We start from the raw sequence: 20823 nt of genomic DNA on the forward strand, positions 1-20823 counted from the left end.
GGCTGCACCCCACCCCTTACTGCATGAGGCTGAGCCTAGTATAAAAAAAATACGATTTACTCTAAGCGTTTCTGTCACATACTTTGCCACAAACGCTTAAAATGGTTTATAATGGTTAAAGGTGTTATCCACAACAAGCGTCACATTTTAGGTGCACTTTTTACGGAATTATGTACAATCACATAAGATGAAGACTTCAGTAAAATCCGCTGTGTTGACATCACATGAAAAGCCATGCCAATGGAAGTTATTAATACTAATAGTAAAATGTAAACATTACATATATTCTGTTTGTTTACTTGTTTATCTAACAATGCATATATATTATTTGTAGCCTAAACACACTTCATGTAGCCTATCCACAACAAAATGTGGCCAAAACCACTGAGACAAAAAAACAAGCTAATTATGTTATTATTATTTATTGTTAACAAAATAAAGATTTTCATATAAAGAAGATTGACATCACATGATTATTACATCATATAAAACCCTAACAAGTCCATACCACTAATAAATGTGTTGAGTCGGTTTGTGATAATAACTAAAGTCTGTATAATTTTATTACAGTTTTGTAAATATCATTTGACATATTGAAGACACCAGAAGAGATTAGAAGCCATTCAGCTTCATCTTTCTCATTACACATTCACACCCAGTGATATAATTTTATTGCAACATTGTCATGGCCTGATAAAATAATTTTAACAGACCACTGGAATGGATGACATGTACCACAATCATTTGAAGGAAGCCAACCAAGACTAAAATAGAGAGAATTCTTTATATTAAATTTTAATCAGAGCCATTCTTGTCTACAAATGTAGAAGACTTTCAGGTTCCTTTGGGTCATTCCTGGGATTCTGTAATATTTTAGTCCCCCAGACTTTTTAAAGTGGTAGTAAAATGAAATTTTGGTATGTCCATTTTAATGCATTATATACATTTATTGCATTTAAATCTAATTTATCATAAAATAATGTCTTATTCCTATCGTACAAGCATTTTGTCACCTCACTGTATTTGTACTTAGAAAATTTCTATAATTTTTTTGGCAATGTTGTAAGTATTTATTTGTTACTTTCTTGTGAGAAATATTTTTCTAAAAATATATTTTATTAAAAAAACCCCACTATAAATGTATGTCCCTCAGTTTGAACTCAACTCTGTCATGCCAACCATTCTCCACCTATACTAATTTAGGCTTCAGTGCCCATATTTGACATAATTTACCAGAAATGATTCATTCAGGTCTGTTTAACAGTGATGCAGAAGATAGTAAGTAGTTTTTATTGAGGCGTATTATAGTCAGGGAGGGTATTGAGCTTAACAACTCAACCCCATCATATAAAATGAAAGAAAATGATTATTATGAAATGTTATTATAATCCATAAGTATATACAATGTAGTTATTTCATTGCTACCATATATGGTCTAATCTCCATTACAAGAGGAGCAGTAGCCATTTTGAGTAAAAAACCACAACACCATATCACTCAACCCTGTCACATACATTGTTTCGGGGTTGTAAACTTGTGACAGGGTTACGTTTTTCATTTCATTTATGAATAATTTTAATTAAAAAAAACATAATATAGTCATGGTTTCAGTAAAGATATACTTACCAAAATCATGACAATTCAAAAATATGTTATAAATTTGATGTGTCCACCTAAACATTGACAAGCATCCTATAGGTCAAAAATGGAAGACTGTGTTGTGCAAGCAGATATGTTAACCCAGAATGAAGGGGACGATATATATATATATATATATATATATATATATATATATATATATATATATATATATATATATATATATATATGAGAGACCAAATAAAAAAATATAAAGTTGAAGGTAATGTCTCCCTTCAAAAAGTCTTCAACTCTGTCACACTATTCTCAACTATTCTTTTGAAAAGGAAAAGAAATAGGGAAAGATATAGGGAAGGTATTTCTAGCTGATTACCACCTGACAGGTTAAGGGACTAATTCAATACAATTGTGGTTTTAGTTAAACATCTAAATTGAAAACAATTTTAACAAAAATAAAGAGACCACAGACACACAATTTGTCTAACTTCAGTCTCATAAAAAATGTAATAAATTAAATTGTTATGAGGGACACAAGATGATGTTTAACAGGTTTCGTGTAAAATCTTTTTTAAACCAATTTCATTTTATCATTACACGGTTGAGAATAAACATATTGAAATATGGAAAAATAAAATAAAAATAAATAAAAGGTATTTCATGGGAAAATGTGATTGTTGGAGGAGGTTTGATATGTGCCTAATGATATCATAATAGTATTGAGAAAATTAATTATATGTAGTTGAAAAAAAATCCAAGTTTAAATACTGAATCCCAGGAATGACCCCTTTATATAGCGCTTTATACGATACAGATTGTTTCAAAGCAGCTTTACAGTGATAAACAGGAAAAACAACGAATCAAGGATGCAAACAATTCAATTCTGCTGTAAAGCAGCTCTGAAAAGACAACAGTCTTTATTTAGTTGAAATCAGTTCAGTGCAGGCCCGGTCCCAGAATCAAATTACTGAGGGTGCTCTAGTAAATGTGCTCCACCATAGCAGTGTACAATGAGAAATGTATGATTATTTATTTACTATTCACTTTTACCAATAATTGGAATTGCAAAAATAGTTTGCTACAAATTGTCTATTAATCTATTAGTCTGCCTTTACATTGCTTTAATGCGTTACTAGTATTTTAACACGTCATCTTCCTGAGAACCAGAAAAAAAGGTTTTGTGAATTGAGATTTTTTTTTAGGCCATTACATTGTTTAGAGCATAAAAAAAACTAATGGATATATAAAAAAAAATCCTATGTTATATGCTATATCATCTGCTCTGTATAGGACACCAGAACTATTTATTGAGAAAATGAAAAGACATAAATAGACAAAAACAATGGGATTTTTTTTTTCATTCACCAGTCAATATATGCTTCAAGCTTTTTTATTTGTATAACTTTGTATAAAGATGATTCTCAATGTTATGAACGATATAACAGAATAATTTGATATACCATTGTACTATGCAACATGTGTAAACATGGCCATATGCCATTCCCATTCTATGCAATGCATGTATACAGTGTATATCATTTGCATATGAATGTGTTTTGGGACAATATGTAATGTAAAAAGACGTGTAGTAATATTTTCATAAGAATGTCTCAAATTTCATAAGAATATCCAGACTTAAAACTGTGCATGTTGTTAGAGAAATTTGCTAAAATATAATGTCCTCTACAGAGGCAAAACCTCTCAGGAGGATATTTCTGTCTCGTACAGAGTGGCATTTATATTTAGATGTCACTTCCTAAACTTTGCAGCATGCGATTGGCCATCAGTCCTCTTAGCAGCAATAGTTTTATTCAATGAATGTTAGAGACTGTAGCCTTGAAAGTGAGCCAAGATTGCTACGATCACGAAAATGCTGTTCAATTCAGATATAAATCAGCTCTGCAGAAAACAGTGATGTCATCATTCAGCTCAGTTGAGTTCTCATCCAAAAGTGTCAGTGCAGTCAAATTAGAAGCCATTCAGCTTCATCTTTTTCATTACACATTCACACCCAGTGATATCATTTTATTGCAACATTGTCATGGCCTGATAAAATAATTTTAACAGACCACTGGAATGGATGACATGTACCACAATCATTTGAAGGAAGCCAACCAAGACTAAAATAGAGAGAATTCTTTATATTAAATTTTAATCAGAGCCATTCTTGTCTACAAATGTAGAAGACTTTCAGGTTCCTTTGGGTCATTCCTGGGATTCGGTAATATTTTAGTCCCCCAGACTTTTTAAAGTGGTAGTAAAATGAAATTTTGGTATGTCCATTTTAATGCATTATATGCATTTATTGCATTTAAATCTAATTTATCATAAAATAATGTCTTATTCCTATCGTACAAGCATTTGGTCACCTCACTGTATTTGTACTTAGAAAATTTCTATAATTTTTTTGGCAATGTTGTAAGTATTTATTTGTTACTTTCTTGTGAGAAATATTTTTCTAAAAATATATTTTATTAAAAAAAAACCCACTATAAATGTATGTCCCTCAGTTTGAACTCAACTCTGTCATGCCAACCATTCTCCACCTATACTAATTTAGGCTTCAGTGCCCATATTTGACATAATTTACCAGAAATGATTCATTCAGGTCTGTTTAACAGTGATGCAGAAGATAGTAAGTAGTTTTTATTGAGGCGTATTATAGTCAGGGAGGGTATTGAGCTTAACAACTCAACCCCATCATATAAAATGAAAGAAAATGATTATTATGAAATGTTATTATAATTCATAAGTATATACAATGTAGTTATTTCATTGCTACCATATATGGTCTAATCTCCATTACAAGAGGAGCAGTAGCCATTTTGAGTAAAAAACCACAACACCATATCACTCAACCCTGTCACATACATTGTTTCGGGGTTGTAAACTTGTGACAGGGTTACGTTTTTCATTTCATTTATGAATAATTTTAATTTAAAAAAACATAATATAGTCATGGTTTCAGTAAAGATATACTTACCAAAATCCTGACAATTCAAAAATATGTTATAAATTTGATGTGTCCACCTAAACATTGACAAGCATCCTATATGTCAAAAATGGAAGACTGTGTTGTGCAAGCAGATATGTTAACCCAGAATGAAGGGGACGATATATATATATATGAGAGAGACCAAATAAAAAAATATAAAGTTGAAGGTAATGTCTCCCTTCAAAAAGTCTTCAACTCTGTCACACTATTCTCAACTATTCTTTTGAAAAGGAAAAGAAATAGGGAAAGATATAGGGAAGGTATTTCTAGCTGATTACCACCTGACAGGTTAAGGGACTAACTCAATACAATTGTGGTTTTAGTTAAACATCTAAATTGAAAACATTTTTTACAAAAATAAAGAGACCACAGACACACAATTTGTCTAACTTCAGTCCCATAAAAATGTAATAAATTAAATTGTTATGAGGGACACAAGATGATGTTTAACATGTTTTGTGTAAAATCTTTTTTAAACCAATTTCATTTTATCATTACACGGTTGAGAATAAACGTATTGAAATATGGAAAAATAAAATAAAAATAAATAAAAGGTATTTCATGGGAAAATGTGATTGTTGGAGGAGGTTTGATATGTGCCTAATGATATCATAGTATTGAGAAAATTAATTATATGTAGTTGAAAAAAAATCCAAGTTTAAATACTGAATCCCAGGAATGACCCCGTTATATAGCGCTTTATACGATACAGATTGTTTCAAAGCAGCTTTACAGTGATAAACAGGAAAAACAACGAATCAAGGATGCAAACAATTCAATTCTGCTGTAAAGCAGCTCTGAAAAGACAACAGTCTTTATTTAGTTGAAATCAGTTCAGTGCAGGCCCGGTCCCAGAATCAAATTACTGAGGGTGCTCTAGTAAATGTGCTCCACCATAGCAGTGTGAATGTCTGAATTATGACATAAACAGTCATGTGGATATCAATGATGCAATTTTAATTCCAGGGAAATTCTGAAGCTCTGCACAAGTTCCCTTTTAAGATTCCATTTAGTAAATTTCATTTTCCTGTTTTTAAATGCTGTGTGTGTGTGTGTGTGTGTGTGTGTGTGTGTGTGTGTGTGTGTGTGTGTGTGTGTGTGTGTGTGTGTGTGTGTGTGTGTGTGTGTGTGTGTGTGTGTGTGTGTGTGTGTGTGTGTTTAATTATAAATGATTGATTCATTCTATGGAGACAAAGTTGAAAAATATTCATAAGAATGAAAAATATTGCCAGTACATCCCAAATCTTTTTCCTTTTTGGGAAGCTGCATTCAAAATTTGAGGATGTATGTGCAATTTGAATTGAGATGAAAAGAGAATTTCATCAGATAAACTTTGACATAAATGTCTTGCCACATTTCAAAAACAGGTTTTTCTGCATTACATTACTGTGGTGGTGACAGCAGCGTATGTTTTAAACTTCCTGTTTATATTTCCTGTTTTATATTACACATCCTCTTAAAAAAACTCTTAAAATATGAGTCTAGTATTACCTCAATGTACTCTCTCCGTCACACCACTGATCTTCATCTACAACTGTATATACACCTTTCAAAATATTTTTTTTTTTTCTCTCTTCCATTCCAACCACATGCTTAATCAGAATGACATTTTGGAAAAGGCAAACGTGATTGATTAATGAATCTTTGCTAAACATCAGTGTTAAACAATATGACGGAGAAAGGAAATACAAGAAAAATATGTATTTTTGACAATTTTATTGCATGTTAAAGACTGGTATGTTTTACCAATGTAATTTAATGATTATATTGGCAGCCAGTGAGTGTAAGTCAATTGCAGCACAGCAATTCAAAGACATGATCAGCATATTATAAAAGCACACATAGTAAGCACAGGACACTCAAATTCCGAGCTCTGGCAGGGAACCTGAACTTCCGATCTTCTTAAACCTATTGGCTGCAGCAATGGCTATGTAGTTTTTCTGTACAAAGAAGAAATCGAAAGAGAAGGTATTTAGTATCTAAAAACATTGTTGTAAAAACAGTTAAGAAAGTGGTAAATCATGATGTGTCCTCAGTGTTTCACCTTCCACATTCGTCTGGCCATATACTTCTTGAGGAGAACCTGTGACTTCAGCACGATGTTGCTGCCCTTGGCTTTCTCACTGATGTTGTTGAGCCATGGGTGTTTGAGAGACTGTGTGGCACTCATACGACCACTGTAAAAAAAGAAGAGACATCTTCAGAAGACTTGGAATATACAACACAAGTTGTATGAAATGTTACTTTTAATGTGTTTCTTAAGGTTATTTTGCATCCCTTTCGGAGCTTGAATAGTCACTGTGCTTTCATAGTAGCTATGGAAAATAATTGTGTAAAAGAATTCTGTAAGTCACATGGAACATAATTAGCTACATGTTTTGGAGTAAGTGTACTTGTAAGTGGTCTTGTAAATGTATTTCAATTTCACCTTCTTTCTCTGATAAGCAGGTTGGAGACGAAGTCCCGAGCCTCAGCAGACACATTCTCAAACGCATCCTCATCGAAGTACCTACACATATCCAACAGGGGGTGTTGTTGTATTTGTTTTCCTTTTTAAAGGGGCTATATGCGTTTTTCTGAAATTTAAACTCGCAACTGACACCTGTGGCCAAAAAACAGAACTGCTCTCATTTTCTGCTCGCTCTCGCAGCGGTGGTGACGTCACATCCGCAGACAGCGCGGGAAAAGACGACCCGCCAGAAAATAGGAAAAATAGGATACAGGCTTATAGGTGCACCCACTGTGAGCGGACAAGGTGTCAGTATGCTCATCAGGAGATGTTTGAGTCATAAATGGTAAAATAAAAAGGCTATTGTTACGTTTATTTTGGGGAAAAAGTTGCATATAGCCCCTTTAAAAATGGTCTTTAGAGCCGTTTGTCACGGAGCTCTGCATGAGGACGAAAATATATGGTGGACACGAATTAAGAATTCGTTCCCACTACTTAAATTGTCCTCTCGTTTCAGTAGCTAAATCGTGGCCAGGTTGTACTAATTAATTCCCTCATTCTGATTTAACTAAAAAAACAAGGGAAATAATTATTACAGCGTGGCCATGATTTAGTAAAATTAATAAACGAATTAGTAAAACGTGCTGACGTATTAGGAAGTAGTGGGAACGAATTCTTAAAGGGACAGTTCACCCAAAAATTAAAATTATCCCATAATCTACTCACCGTCAAAGCATCCTAGGTGTATATGACATTATTCTTGCAGATGAATGCCTGGCTCTTCCAAGCATTATAATGGCAGTGAATGGGAGCCCAAAATTTGAAGCATCCATCCATTAAACGTAATCCACACTGCTCCAGGGGTTATTAAAGGCCTTCTGAAGCAAATCAATGGGTTTGTGTAAGAAAAATATCCATATTTAAAACTTTCTAAAGTAAAATATCTAATTTCCACCAGACCACCTTTTGTATTTAACTTGCACAGAAAGTGTAAAGCCTCTCGCACTTCAAAACGCTTACGCTACCTACGTCCAACGTCATACAGTACGTGACGCCAGTTACACTTATTTCATATATTGAATATGGAAGGCGGTTCACCGGAAGCTAGATATTTTATGTTATAACGTGTTAAATATGGATATCTTTCTTACACAAACCCATCAATTTGCTTCAGAAGGGCTTTATTAACCACCGCAGAGCCGTGTGGATTACTTTTATAATAAATGGATGCACTTTTTGGTTTTCAAATTTTGGGCTCCCATTCACTGCCATTATAAAAGGTTGGATTAGCCAGGACTCCGATTGTATTTGTCTAGAGCAAATTTTCATTTTTTGAGGAACCATCCCTTTAATTCGTGGTCAAGATATAGGGCCTACATATTAAGGCTTAAGCCTTATCTGTAAAACCAGGGGTATGATTTCTAAATATATTTTTCTGCATTTGTGATTAGCTCATGTTGTGTTTTGTATAGAATTAATATAATAGTGGCCTACCAGTTGCCCATAAGCACATTGTTGAGGGTCTGTCCGTCATCATCACCCAGAAAAGGAGAGAGGCCACTTAAGCTACAACAACAGAAATTGATTGTGATATTTATTGTTTCTCCAGTTCAATAGTTCAGCTAACAGGGTTGCACAAGTTCCTTTTTCTGTTTTGGAGACTACCCATTATACTCCATAGCACCGGTATTGCTTTAATTAGACTAAGCAGTTGACTGAGTGGCGATGCTATTTTTTTGCCTTGCTTGAACTCCCTCCCAGTCCCACTGTTAGCCAAAGTTTATAACTAGGTTTAATTAAATCATTCATGTTTAATGTGTTTGTAATCAAGGCCTGTTTGAGTCTTATGTAGTGGTATGGTGAATTTTAAATTCAGATGTAGAAGATTGTTCAAATTATATTTAATTGTGATCTATATGGTGTATGTTAATGAACACAGCTTAATGTGATTTACAGCATGTATGTGACGACTCCCAAAGTCCACATATCTGTAGGGAAGGAGACAAAATCGAAGTTCACCACCTCCGGAGCCAGAAATTCAGGCGTTCCGAATGAAACTTTGAGCTTCTCTCGTGGTTTATATCTGAAGGAGGACAAGGAGAAAAGTCACTTGAACCATAAAAGTAAGCCTTGGCTAGAATATTTGAACTCTCAGAGGATTAACACATTCAGAAATACACACTGGTCATTGGTAAAGTATGTAAGGCAAATGTCATGCCAGCTAAAATGGCTGATGACAACACTAATCTTGATTTGAACATGGACAAGCAGAATCCAATAGTAGCGTAGAAGGATAAATCCTACCTCCTGGCTAGTCCAAAGTCAATTATTTTCACCTGATGGCTAGAGTGATTAACAAGAAGGATGTTCTCCGGCTGGGGGGGGAAAAAAATTATAAACTGTTTTCAGGATGTCAAAGAAAATAAACTATTTATGAATGCTGTAAGTATGAGGCTGCCCTCGCTTATCATTTTTAAAAAAAATTATGCAGCAGTTTAAGAAATCCATAAATCATTTTAATAAATAAAATAAAAAACTTTATAAAAGAACTACAGTAAATAAAGGACTTAAATATTTGCATTATAGAAATGATAAAATTGAAAATTGTTATTTTTAACAACAAGTGATTTAATTTCCCTTTAATTTATATAATATGACATTATAATATGACATTTGAATTGTCATTTTAAATATATAATTTTTTAGAGTATGCATTGCATTTTCAATTTATCAATAGTTTTTTTCTGTTATATACAGCTATATTATCAATTTCCAAATGTATTAATTTCCAGTCGAGCCAGGAGGCGGCAGCCAATCTGCTATCAATCCAATGTTACAAAAGTTGTCATTGGTAATGGCGGTTTGTAGTTTAAGTAACTGACTGTACCAATGATCAAATTGTTGATTTACTTTTTATACATTTATTCAAACATTTCATAATTATGATGATAATGATTTCTCAATCTAAACGTTTATTAAATTAATTTGTTAATTAAATTTAGAATCACAAATGGGCCCCCATATGTAGAAAATTGGTCCAAAATTCTGAAATGTGTATTTAATTCATTCTTTTGTAAACCTTTTTTAAATATAACTTTTATTGTTTTCTTATTACATGCCAAAGGGAATTAAAACGTTTTAAAATCAAGGAATTTCATATCACAAATACAATAAGAGCAACAGTTGCCTAACATTTCTCTGTGACGCAGAAAAGACAAGTCTCGTCTTAAATTTATATGTGGCACAGACAAGCAAAGTCTATTTATGACTCACATTTCCCTTTGACATTCATCTCTATAATAGCAGTTACCATAAAGGCTTAGGCTATAATCCCATTGAACCTTTTGAGGAAAAATCTCTAGTCTAAATCTGACAGAACAACATGACACCTTTCTGCTTCATCTGTTACCTTGAGGTCCAGGTGAAGTACATACATCTGGTGCATGTACTGGACACCCTCACAGATCTGTTTCACGAACACCATGGCATCCACTTCAGTCAGCAGACAGCTCTCATCCACGATTCTCTCGAACAGCTCGCCTCCCTCCACACTGAATAAAAAAAGAGACCGAATGATCTCTATGGTATCATCCTCCACATGTTGTGCTTTAGCCTCTTGTACTTTATTGCTTAATAAGTTGGGATTTGGCCTACTTACTACTCCAAAATCAGCACAACTTGATTCTTGACCTCAAAGGCTTCATAAAGTTGAAGGATGTTGGGGTGACTGAGCTGGTTCATGACCTGCATCTCATTCAGTGCCATGTCCTGCAAAACAACAGAAACAACCTTTAGATATTTCCTATCAAGCTCTTTTCTAATTCCATTATGAGTGTTTTGTTCCTTTTGTGTTGTTATCTGTATTATCGGTTATTTTTGCCAATGTAGGCAAACTAGTGTCAGGTAAATAAAGCATAATTAATAATATAGATATAGAAAATATACATTTCAGGGCACAACAAGACTACCGGAAGCGGAAGACTGTGTTTGCTAATTTGGAACAGCTGAAAATATGTGCTTTTGATTATCCAAATTCAGTGCATATAAATGGACATCTGTTGATACATGTAGAGACAATACATTATATACACTACACCAAGTGTTTATGGTCAGTATTTTCTTTTTTAAAGAATTCAATTTTTTATCAATCAAGGATGCATTCAATTTATCAAAATTTACAGTAAAAATGTTCTGAACTTTTGAACTTTCTACTCAGAGAATCCCCCCAAAAAGTATCATGTTTCCATAAAAATATTAAGCAACAGTTTTCAACACATAATAAGAAATGTTTATTGCGCACCAAATCAGTATCAATATTTCACAGTATTACAGTATTTTTGTTCAAATGAATAATGCATTTCTTTCAAAAACCTACCAACCACAAAGTAGATTAGTGTAACTTATATACAGTACATGCTTAAACTATGATTTCACTTCAGGCAATGTAAGTGAGCAATGATAAAAAATAATTTTCCACAGTGTCCTAGAGTCTCGAAACTTTTGTCACAGTTGTAAATTATAAAAAAATAATTTTGGTAGTGGAAAAATACTAGTTTAAAAGCAACATGTAGCCTATGTGATGGCACTTTTTAATGCACTACTTAATGTGAAAATGCTGTCAGTTATATTTGTGAAGTATTAAAACATGCACAGAGATCTGGTCTTCTTACCCTTTCTCTGGCATTTCTTGTGTTGATGATTTTAGCAGCAAGCCTCATCCCTGTCTTGGTCTCGGTACATTTGTGCACCTTGCCAAAACGACCGCTGAAAATTTAATATGATGGATATTGAGGATGAGGAATAAGGAAGACTGATTCCTACGACAATATTTTGCTAATAAAATAAGTGAAACAAGCAGCAATTACTGGGGCCAAGTACAAAAAACACGATAAGTGTTTACAAAAAGAGCACAGACCAACTGCAACAACAAGCAATTAAAGACATTTTAAGAAGATTTCAGGCAAAATGGCAGAAAACTCATAAATACAGACACAAGTAATTTGATTTAATGGTTTACCACGACCAATAGGTGATGCTGTGACCAAATGTATGTGGTGTGGTCAGAGTGAGGTGACAAAGACAATGCAAAATTTGGTGTCAATGTGCCAAAGCAGTCATTTTGGCTGCGGTATACAAAAATGGTTTAGTCTATCGAAACAAAATCCAGAACTTTTTGTCGGCACAGTATCTGACTCGAATTTGGTGAAAAATCGGACAAATGGTCTAGGAGGAGTTTAAAAAAAAGGATGATTTTAAAGAACATCAAAATGGCGGACAGGAAGTTTGGCTGACTATGGCAAATTTGGTATCCATGTTCTCTGCATGACCCAATCAATCTATTAAGACTATTCATCTATTAAGTTGCATTATAATAGGCTAAATTAATCAAAAAGGTATTAGTCTTTTAGGAAATTATTATAACTTTTGACCACAAGGTGCCCCAAAACTTTGAGTACCGTCAGGGCATGGTGCCGAAGACATACTGAGTTTCGTAATATGCCAACGTGTTCATAAAATAAAGCATTTCACGACAAAATTCAAAATGACCGACACCCAGAATGGCCGATGTGGGAAAATTGGGTATTGTTTGACTTATACAATTGTACAATACAATACAATACAATAGGTGCCTATGCACCTTTGGTGCTTGGCCCCTAATAAAATGTAGAATAACTTAGAAGCAGTTACTGCAGCAGAAATGCTAGCTTCAGCTCACCCTCCCAGCACTTCTCTGGTGTAGATACTGAAGCTATCACAGGGTGGAGGGTTAGACTTCAACGACACACACCGATGAGCGAAAGGGGCAGGCTGAGGAGAAACATCATCTGAAAAGAGCCAGGAGGACATTGTTATAGAAGTGTTCTTTCATCATGGTGATGATACACAGGGCAACTTTGAGCAATGTTACTAGGCAATGTTGCCATCAACGGGCAACCAGGTAAGACACAGGGCCCATGACCGGTCTAAAGTATCCAGATAGAAATGAGTTACCCATTCCCAATGGGAAAGTGGCCAAGCAACATTGCCCAGCAACATTGCTCAAAAAAGTTTCCCCATGTATTATCACCTTCAGACAGCAATCTTTCAGTCTGTCTACTTCATTGGGAATCTTGGGTCAGAGATCACTATGAGACATTGATGGTGTTGATTTATAATGCTCTTCATGTTGGGTTGGAGTGGGAACAGCTGCAAGAGAGTAGATGGGGCAATAATGTGCCAGGGACAAAGGATTATCATATTCTAGATACTTCAGATTTCTAAGGTCAGGCTATATTAGAGGCCTTGCGGTCACTTCTTTAACCTTTAAAAGCTGGAAATTGACATTTTGTGGTTGTTATTCTGTTCTCTTTTGGAAACTGTTTACTGACATTGTCAATTACAAATATACTTTAACTTACTTTTTATTCACAAACACAACAAATGTTAAAAACACAAACATAAATGTTGCTTACCTATAACTTTAAAACAAGTTTTATAAGGATTACTGCTCTTCATCTGTACTGGATTCTTGTCTGTAGCTGGACTTATTTTAATCTGTATTCCACCAGATACGTGGTTTGATGCTCCGCCTGCTTCGGCCGCTTTCTTAGCCAGCGGTGCTGTTACCATGTGGACCAAATCAGCCTTTCCTCCAGTGACCTGTAATCTGTATGAGAGAAACATTGATGATATTTACGTATTATATATAGTAATGTTAAAAAGTTTAGGGTAATATTTAGTAATGCTTTTGAAAGAAGTCTCTTGTGAAATATTATTTGTTTAAAATTGCTGTAAAAAACAAACTGATTTTGATACTGTATTATAATATGTTCCTGTTAGAGGCAAAGCTGAATTTTCAGCATCATTACTCCAGTCTTCAGTGTCACATGATCCTTCAGAAATCATTCTATGCTGATTTGGTGCTCAAGAAACTTTTTTTTTATCCATGTTGAAAACTGTTGCTGCTTAATATTTTTGTGGAACCGATGATAACTTTGAGGATTCTTTGATAATTAGAACGTTTTTTTTTTTTTAAATAGAAATCCTTTGTAACAATTATAAATGACTGAACTGTCATTTTTTAAAGAGTTTTACAGAATTTAACAGCTTATAAATATACTATATGATTTTTTTTTTTTTTTTTTAAATGCATAAAGTTTACTGTGATGGTTGTTTAAGGGTAGGGGATATAATAGAGTTTGTACAATATAAAATCATTGTCAATGGAGAGTCCCCATAAAACATGAAAACCCATTGCGCATGCATGTGTGGTTTTACCATTTAAAAAGTCAACTTGTGCTATTATTGTTTAAAATAAATGTCACTTGGTTTTGTCACTCACTTTCTGCTCCAATCAGCTCAACAACTGCGGCAAAAGTGATACATTTCCTTTTAAAGGGATAGTTCACCCAAAAACAAATATTTCCCCATGATATACTCACCCTCAAGCCATCCTAGGCGTATATGAAATTTCAGACGAATACAATACAACAATACAAAAAATGTCCTGGCTAATCCATGCTTTATAATGGCAGTGAATGGAAGCCCAAAATTTGAAGCTCAAAAAAGTGCATCCATCCATTATAGAAGTAATCAACAATGCTCTGGGGGGTTAATAAAGATCTTCTGAAGCGAATTGATGGGTTTGTGTAAGAAAAATACACTTTCTTCGTAAGTTAAGTACAGAAGGCGGTCTGGCAGGAGCTAGATATTTTACTTTATACAGTTTTAATTATGGATATTTTTCTTACACAAATGCATCGCTTTGCTTCAGAAGGCCTTTATTAACCGTGTGGATTACTTTTATAATGGATGGATGCACTTTTTTGGGCTTCAAATTTTGAGCTGCAATTCACTGCCATTATAATGCTTGGATTGGCCAGGACATTTTTTTTATATAACGCCGTTTGTATCCATCTGAAAGAAGAATGTCATATACAGATGGCTTGAGGGTGAGTAAATCATAGGGTAATTTTCATATTTGGGTGAACCATCCCTTGACACGCAATACGTCCATTGCTCGTTTTACCTCTGTAAAGAGTTGGGGCAGCTCTGCACTTGTCTAAGGGAGGAAGCCACTTGTGTTGCTGTGGTCACATTCAAACCCACTGTTTTTGGTGGTTTGTGACTTGGTGGAAACAATGTGGCATCTTGTGACATTGTCATTTTCGTTGTAGGTGTATTAACTGATGATTTTCCAGAACTCTGCGCAGTTGCTGCAGGAAGAACCAGATTTGCTTTGGAAATTTTTTGGGTTGCTGTTGACCCTGTAGGGACTTCCGTTAAAGTCAGCTTGGGAGGATTGCTGGTTACCAATGAAGCCATACATGGAGGCACTGCTGGAGCAACCAGTCCAGTTGTTTTTGGTAAGTTATGATTTGGTAGGGTTACATTCACTGTTTTAGTATGCTTCGGTCCGATTGCGTTGGGCAAAACAGCCGTTGTCACAGGAACAGATGCTGACGTCAACTTTGGTGCTTTAGTTGTTGTTAGTGACACTTTCCTGTCATCTTGGGCTTCTGTTTTTGGTGGAGCAATGCCAGAAGTCCTCTGGGTCACCATTGAAGCAGCAACGACGGGTATCAGGACATCATTCTGGTTCTTATTTTCAAGCCTATTCATTTTCTGTGTTTGCTCATGATGTTGAGATTTTGGGGTTGCAGTGGATGTTTCTTTTCCTCCTTTGATTTGCAATTTATGTTCATGTTGAACTTTGACCTCTGTTGAATCTTTTCTAGCTTGATGGTGCTCTCTTCGCTTTCCATTGTTTTCATTGACTTCTAGCAAAATACCTGCACAAACACACAGATTAAACAATACAAAAGGCACGTTCGCACCAAGGATGATAACGACGATATATTGTAGATTACAAAAAAAAACTAACAGCATGCTAAAACGATACAGATTTAGAGGATATCATTGGAATCACTTTTTTTCAACTGATGAATGATAAAAAACATTTACAGCCAATCAGAATCCATCCTGCTTTAGAGACAACAAAACTGCAGTGTGCGTTTATATTAAACAAAGATATGGTCCGCTGGTGTGGATGCCAAGTTATTGTTATAGTTCTCTTTATAGTTATTCTTGGTGTGAAAAGGCCTTAAGTCTTTCTTTTTTGCATAATAAATATTGACAAAATAATTTTCTGTAAACAATATATTCTTTAAAATTGTAAATCTAACATTCAAAGCAAATATTTGACAATATTTTAATACCATAACCCCATCGTCATTCTTTTGTAGGCCTATAACCTTTAAATGGGGGTCATGCGCAACAAACTTTCGTATTTTTTTAAAACAGGTTGGATCGTTTCCAGTTCAGGTCAAAGCAGCAAGAAAATATGAGCATAACCGATGACCATCATATATGCAGATTAATATCTCACTAACATTTAGATATTTAAAATCGATTAAAATGCCAACAATAAAAATAACTAGCTCGGTTAGCAGATTACCTTAAAGTTCCATAGATATCGCTGTCAGTACATACTGCTGTTAACACTAGTTTTCCTGTTTGTTTGTTTGTTTGTTTGTGTCCTATTACTGTTTGTTCTTTAATCAGGTGATTTGTGGGTCTCCCTGTCATTCCATTGTTCATAAATAGTTAACACGGTAACAAGCCCTTCTGATTTATGTCCATCAAAACTGACCATGACAATCCCATGGCCCTGCTTCACCTTTCCAAATGACTCCTGCCCAGCATATAACAACAGTTTATTGTAGTACCTTTATCTGAGGGTCTATTATAGGCATGGGGCACCATTTTATAGTCTCTGTCTAAGCGAACATAGACTTCCTCCTGTCAATAGAGAAAAAAGACAGTTTTCAAACATATAAAGTACAAAGTAAATGTAATTTATGCCATGTTGATTAATGCAGTAAGAGTAAGAGTTAATGGAACAGTCTACACCAGGGGTTCTCAACCCTGGTCCTCGAGGCCCACAGTCCTGCAGAGTTTAGCTCCAACCCTAATCAAACACACCTGAAACAGCTATTTAAGCACTTCAGGATTACTAGAAAGCTACAGGCAGGTGAGTTTGATCAAGGTTGGAGCTAAACTCTGTAGGACAGTGGGCCTCGAGGACCAGGGTTAAGAACCCTTGGTCTACACCGATCAGGCAAAACATTATGACCTAATATTATGTTGCTGCCAAAACACCCCTGACCCTTCAAGGCACTCCACTAGACCCCTGAAGGTGTGCTGTGGTATCTGGCACCAAGATGTTAGCAGCAGATTCTTTAAGTCCTGTAAGTTGAGAGGTGGGGCCTCCATGGATCGGACTTGTTTGTTCAGCACATCCCACAGATGCTGGATTGGATTGAGATCTGGGGAATTTGGAGACCAAGTCAATACATCAAACTCATTGTTGTGCTCCTCAAACCATTCTTGAACCATTTTTGCTTTGTGGCAGGGCGCATTATCCTGCTGAACAAGGCCACAGCCACCAGGGAATACCGTTTCCATGAAAGGCTGTACATGGTCTGCAACAATGCTTAGGTAGGTGATTCGTGTCAAAGTAACATCCACATGGATGGCAGGACCCAAGGTTTCCGAGCAGAACATTCCCGACAGTATCACACCACCTCCGCCAGCCTGCCTTCTTCCCATAGTGCATCCTGGTGCCATGTGTTCTACACCACACTGGGCCATCCACGTGATATAAAAGAATGTGATTAATCAGACCAGGTTTGAGGACAAAATGTTCACTTGCTGTCTAATATATCCTACCCACTAACAGGTGCCATGATGAAGATATAATCAGTGTTATTCACTTCACCTCATAATGTTATGCCTGATCGGTGTATAAATAATTCTGACTCTTGTCCTTTGTACTGACCACAGAGGTTCGAACGGGCAGGGATTTCCGTCTCTGTAGAGCCACTAAAGGCACAGACACTCTCTCACACTGTCTGTCCTCCAGACCTTTCATATAAGAGACAGAACAGTTTTTTTTTTTTTAAACACCTAAGACACTTTAAAATCTGAATGTCATTGCATTCTGGTTTCCATACCACGTGCCAGCTCCTCCAAGGCTGTTCTCATCTCCAAGACTTTCTTTTCAAGAGAATCCAGGAGTCTGGTCTGAGCTGACAGCTGGCTGGTCACAGTCTCCTGCAGTGTGCTGTGCTGGACGCAGGTGGCACACATGGGGCAACTTCTCCCTGAGCTCAAGAGGAGCTGCTCTACTTTAAAACACAGGTCATCAACCTTGGCCTCCAGGGTTGTGGGATTGGACGGAGGCACAGGGCATTTCATAGAGTTCTTGACAGACATGGAATAAAGGTTGTGCTAGAGGGAGAGAAACATATGCAGGCATTAGTGTCAAAAAGGACTTTTGAGGTCAAAATTGCAATTAGGTCCACAGATTTTACTCCAAGCTTTTAATTGGTTAATTTTTGGTTTTCGTCATTTGGTTTGCTGGTCTCCCAGTAGAAAACCCCTTTAAAACAAGCCAAAAGACCAGACTGAGGCTAAAAGACAAGGTTAGTAAAATAAGCATGGAATTAAAACATACCATAATTAGGTCACTTTAGATTAGGTTACAATTCTCACTATTAACTTTGATTTTCAACTCATGCCTACAACCTTTTTTTTTTAGTAAACTATGATTGTTATTTTTAGTGCTTATGCATATGTTGTGATTATTCTATCACATTTTAATACCTTTTGTATGTAAAGCACTTTGAATTGCCATTGTGTATTAAATTTGCTGTATAAATAAACTTGTTTTAATAGTAAGGTAGTTAAGTTTAGGTATTGGGTAAAACTAAGGGATTTAGAATACGGTCGTAAAGAATAAGGCATTAATATGTGCTTTATAAGTAGCCTACTAATAAACAGCCAATATCCTAGTAACATGCAATATTGATAAAATAAATAGTTTTAAAAAAAAGAATAAGCCAAGCTAAAACGCAAATGCATAAAGAAAATTTAGTTAAATTCTGTCCTTCTGTATTATACATTAACTTTTTAAAAGTATGAATATTCCATGGCGTTACAAAAACTACAAGAATGATACAAAATTAAATAAAAAAGTATAGCTTCAACCTCAGAGCAACTGACATTATAATCTTCATATAACATCTTCACAACTCCAAAGATATTTTACACCCACCTGTAAACACCGTTTGTCCAGAATGAGAAGCCCAGCATAAAGAACAAATGCTTTCTGCCAAGGGTTTGGACTGCTTTGTGGAAGCTCACAGGAGTGCAAGTCTGTCAGATTCCTCTTTTATCTCTGCTCCATGGCCACCTTACCAGAAATAGGCAGACCACAGAAGGGGGGGGGGGGCTTGCAAACAGTAAACTGATAATAGAGGCATGCAGAGCTGACCCAGGGGAGGGGAGAGGGCACAAAGTATTTCCAAGACAGAGAGTAGAGACAGCAATACAGGAGTTGAATGAATGCGAGACATGTACCTCTAGTGTTCAACCATGCAATGCTGGCAGTCATGTAGCTTTAATGCAATAAAAGCAGTTTCCTTTATGGAACTAACAAATGAAGTATTTAGAGGCTAATAATTAGAAAGTGGAAGAATCAAGAACAAGACCAGACCATTCATGAATTAACCCCTTATGCATGCAATTGGCATGTCAACAAGTCAAATTTATACATTTCTCTTGCATGTTCATTGGTTCCATTACATTCAGTTAGGACTAATAACAGATTTATGATTGACTATTGATATTCTGCTGTTGAGCAGGGGCCTGTTTCAGAAAGGAGGTTCAACCAACTCTGAGTTTAAACCTGAACTCTGAGTTGACTTACTCTGAGATGGGAAATTCTGAGTTTTGGGTTTCAGAACAGCTGAATTGAGGTAGTTTAATCAACTCTGAGTAGACTGACTCTGAGTTAAACACATGCACTCCAACTATGAAAAGCCACGATCAATGGAGCTCCGAAATTACGATTCACCATGGCAACAGCAATACACAATACAATACACAAGTTTAATTCTTAATTATTTTAATTAAGTTTAATTTTCATGCTATCCAAAAGGCAAACAAAGAATGTGGCAGCAGCTAAAAAATAAAATAAAAAAAACCATAATTCAATCAGGAAAAGCTTTAAGCATAAAATGTTCATGGGTGTAGGTTTAATGACTTTACAAACATTTGACATATTAAATATCATTCAGTGTCCAATGTGCAGCAGCTTTTCCCACATAGACCCTTTTCACAGTGATGACGTGTTTTAATGGTCATCAATATCGTAAATACTGCAACGTTTTTTGTATTTTTTTTAACGTATGTACATTTATAACACTAATACTTTGTATTATATTAGTTTTGCATCAAATTACAAAAAAAACAAGTTAACGCTGCTTTGAGAGCGTTTCTAATACAGCGTCTATGGGAGTGATGGTGAAAATTAACATCTTTCTCTCATTTCACTTCCATTATCAATCTCACTTTAATATTTCCATCTTTTTGAAAGTTGTGAAATCATTATTGTGGAGTTTTTCTTTTGCTATTTGAGCAAATGGAGACAAAAATATATATTTAATGTATTCTCTCATTCACCGCTATAAGAGTTAACCCAACTATGACGACTTCAGCTTCGGAAACCCAGAAATGTGAAAGGGTCTATGCTCTTTTCACATAATGAAATGTTCTCTGATCCCACATGTTACATTTATTAATCAGGGTAATGACATTATTGACTTCTACTCAGGCCAGCCAAACACCAGCACCACTGACAGATGAAGAGGAGATGGAGGAAGAATATTAACATCCAACAGGAAAAAGAATAAAGTATTTGTAGGAAATAAAGATGACTATAAAAAAATGTAAATAAATG

The 20823-nt window shown here is 35.3% G+C and overlaps 1 protein-coding gene across 1 annotated transcript; it reads right to left on the bottom strand.

Annotated features, from left to right (window-relative positions):
• Positions 1-6299: 6299 nt before the first annotated feature.
• On the bottom strand, positions 6300-19277 carry mylk2 (myosin light chain kinase 2). The gene is made up of 16 exons (XM_079803691.1): positions 19138-19277; positions 18035-18311; positions 17860-17945; positions 16748-16820; positions 15049-15811; positions 13493-13686; positions 12757-12865; positions 11711-11804; positions 10699-10808; positions 10450-10591; positions 9345-9415; positions 8995-9123; positions 8535-8606; positions 7020-7100; positions 6636-6768; positions 6300-6531 (listed from the first exon to the last, which is right to left on the bottom strand). The coding sequence occupies exons 2-16, from the start codon at positions 18294-18296 to the stop codon at positions 6451-6453; spliced, it is 2400 nt and encodes a 799-aa protein (XP_079659817.1). The 5' UTR covers positions 18297-18311; positions 19138-19277; the 3' UTR covers positions 6300-6450.
• Positions 19278-20823: the final 1546 nt, after the last annotated feature.

This window comes from Gobio gobio (genome assembly GCF_949357685.1).
Source record: "Gobio gobio genome assembly, chromosome: 21".
Taxonomy (NCBI): domain Eukaryota; kingdom Metazoa; phylum Chordata; class Actinopteri; order Cypriniformes; family Gobionidae; genus Gobio; species Gobio gobio.

Coding starts and splice junctions, on each gene's coding strand:
- mylk2 (XM_079803691.1), bottom strand. CDS start 18,296: ATGTCTGTCAAGAACTCTATGAAATGCCCTGTGCCTCCGTCCAATCCC. Junction 13,687..15,048: donor TGCCCCAACTCTTTACAGAG/GTAAAACGAGCA, acceptor TCTCTCATACAG/ATTACAGGTCACTGGAGGAA. Junction 6,532..6,635: donor TGGCCAGACGAATGTGGAAG/GTGAAACACTGA, acceptor TTCTTTGTACAG/AAAAACTACATAGCCATTGC.